This window comes from Aplysia californica, unplaced genomic scaffold (genome assembly GCF_000002075.1).
Source record: "Aplysia californica isolate F4 #8 unplaced genomic scaffold, AplCal3.0 scaffold00604, whole genome shotgun sequence".
Classification (NCBI taxonomy): domain Eukaryota; kingdom Metazoa; phylum Mollusca; class Gastropoda; order Aplysiida; family Aplysiidae; genus Aplysia; species Aplysia californica.
In genome coordinates this window covers 247,027-248,513 of record NW_004797874.1, presented here as the reverse complement: position 1 = coordinate 248,513, position 1,487 = coordinate 247,027, and the positions used below count along the sequence as shown (strand labels likewise).

General features: G+C 44.9%; 1 protein-coding gene across 2 annotated transcripts in view; it reads left to right on the top strand.

Annotated features, from left to right (window-relative positions):
* Nucleotides 1-7: 7 nt before the first annotated feature.
* LOC101845493 overlaps nt 8-1,487 on the top strand; it is a 12,424-nt gene continuing 10,944 nt past the window's right edge. The window contains exon 1 of one of the 2 annotated variants that reach the window (XM_013087566.2): nt 8-128. In XM_013087566.2, the coding sequence (XP_012943020.1) occupies nt 120-128 (9 nt within the window). In that variant the 5' untranslated portion in view covers nt 8-119. Of the gene's footprint in view, nt 129-1,244; nt 1,408-1,487 lie in introns of those variants that run through there. The other variant, XM_013087565.2, reaches the window with a different exon arrangement.

Sequence of the window (1,487 nt, the reverse complement as noted above, 5' to 3'; positions counted from 1 at the left end):
AGAGCTGGTCATCTGTTCGTTGGCCCGCACGAAATCCTGCTTGGTTGCTGTCCAGGGCACCGGTTGTTTCCAACCACCAGTATAGGCGGTGGTTGACCATTCTCTCTGCTAGTTTCCCAATGCATGAGGTGAGTGAAAGAGGTGAGTGGGTGTTCTTAAGATCAGCCATGTTTGTTTGAGTTTACCGCCCCAGTTCCTGTTGTCACGGATTGGTCAGATTTGCGCTCAGGCCCAGCTGTAAATCTCGTTTACATTGCCAGGTCTCTGGTTTCACTTTGATTTTTTCCCCTCTCAAGTAGGATAACTCTGTTTGCAAATTCAAAGAGGGCGTCACCGGATTTTGAGGACACATTTTTAATTGGTTCAAAGAGAGGAGTCAACCATCTTGCCATAATATAGAAACTTTGGTGCTGGTACCCAAAAAATGGACAAAGTTAAAAATCGAAATTTTGACCCAAACATCGTGTTTTGCAGACCCTTGACGTGCCTAAAAACAGAGCGATTTCATTTTTATCTTGTTTTAACCGAGGTCAGATGAAAGTGGAAAAGCTGAATCTTATAATTATTATAGATCCTGAATATCTCTAATCGTGTATAAATTTATGCAGCGGGCTCTCGTGGCCTAGGAGGTGTTGGCCTCTCATTCAATTGCAAAGATCCTGGGTTCGAATCCGGGTAGCGACCCAACAAATTTGTCTCTAAAATTGTCCCCTTTCACCCCCTTTCCTGCTCTCCAGCACTGTTCTGTCGTCTGCTTCCGTCTCCTCTTTCTGCCCCCACCCTCTGGGCTCCCTGACTCTTTCTCGGTCCTCTCACTCAGGAAGAAAAAAGTGCTTCCCGCCCGTCTTTACTTCCTGTTGCCTTTCTACTGCTACTCCTTGGCTCCTTGTCACTGCTGTCTTTCAGCCACACTCCTGATCTTCTGGAAGGAAATATCTACTTCTAGCCTTCTCGGACAAGGGCGAAAAATCTATGAGGGCCAAAGTGCAAGTTGCGCACGTTAAAGACCCCTTGGAGATCTAAAATCGATAAAAGTAGGCCTCGGCCGCCACCCGGGCAGAATTCTAAATTTCCCTCCAACTGAAAATATTAGGTGTGTAACGCGCGCTCATATGACCTTATGCAGTTGCAAGCACCGTAAAACACTTATAAAAATAAAAACAATTAATACATGTACGTGTACATTGAATACGACGCGTATGAAGGACGAGACGTTTCTCTTCAACGGAAGTAGGGGGGCCTAACTCGCTTCCCACTTTCTCAGTGTGTAAGTAAACATGGCGGCGGCAAGTGTTGGTTTCAAACTCAACCCTTGTTAAATTTCATGGCTTAGGAGAACCTTTTCTAAAAATGGATATTTCAGTTTTGTGGGGCCTTTTGGAGAATATGTTAAAGATTCGGGAATTGGTGAGGATCCAGGTTTTTATTTCAATTGACTTTTCAATTGCCATTGGGCTGATAGGGCTCATTGGCCACCTCTTCTATTC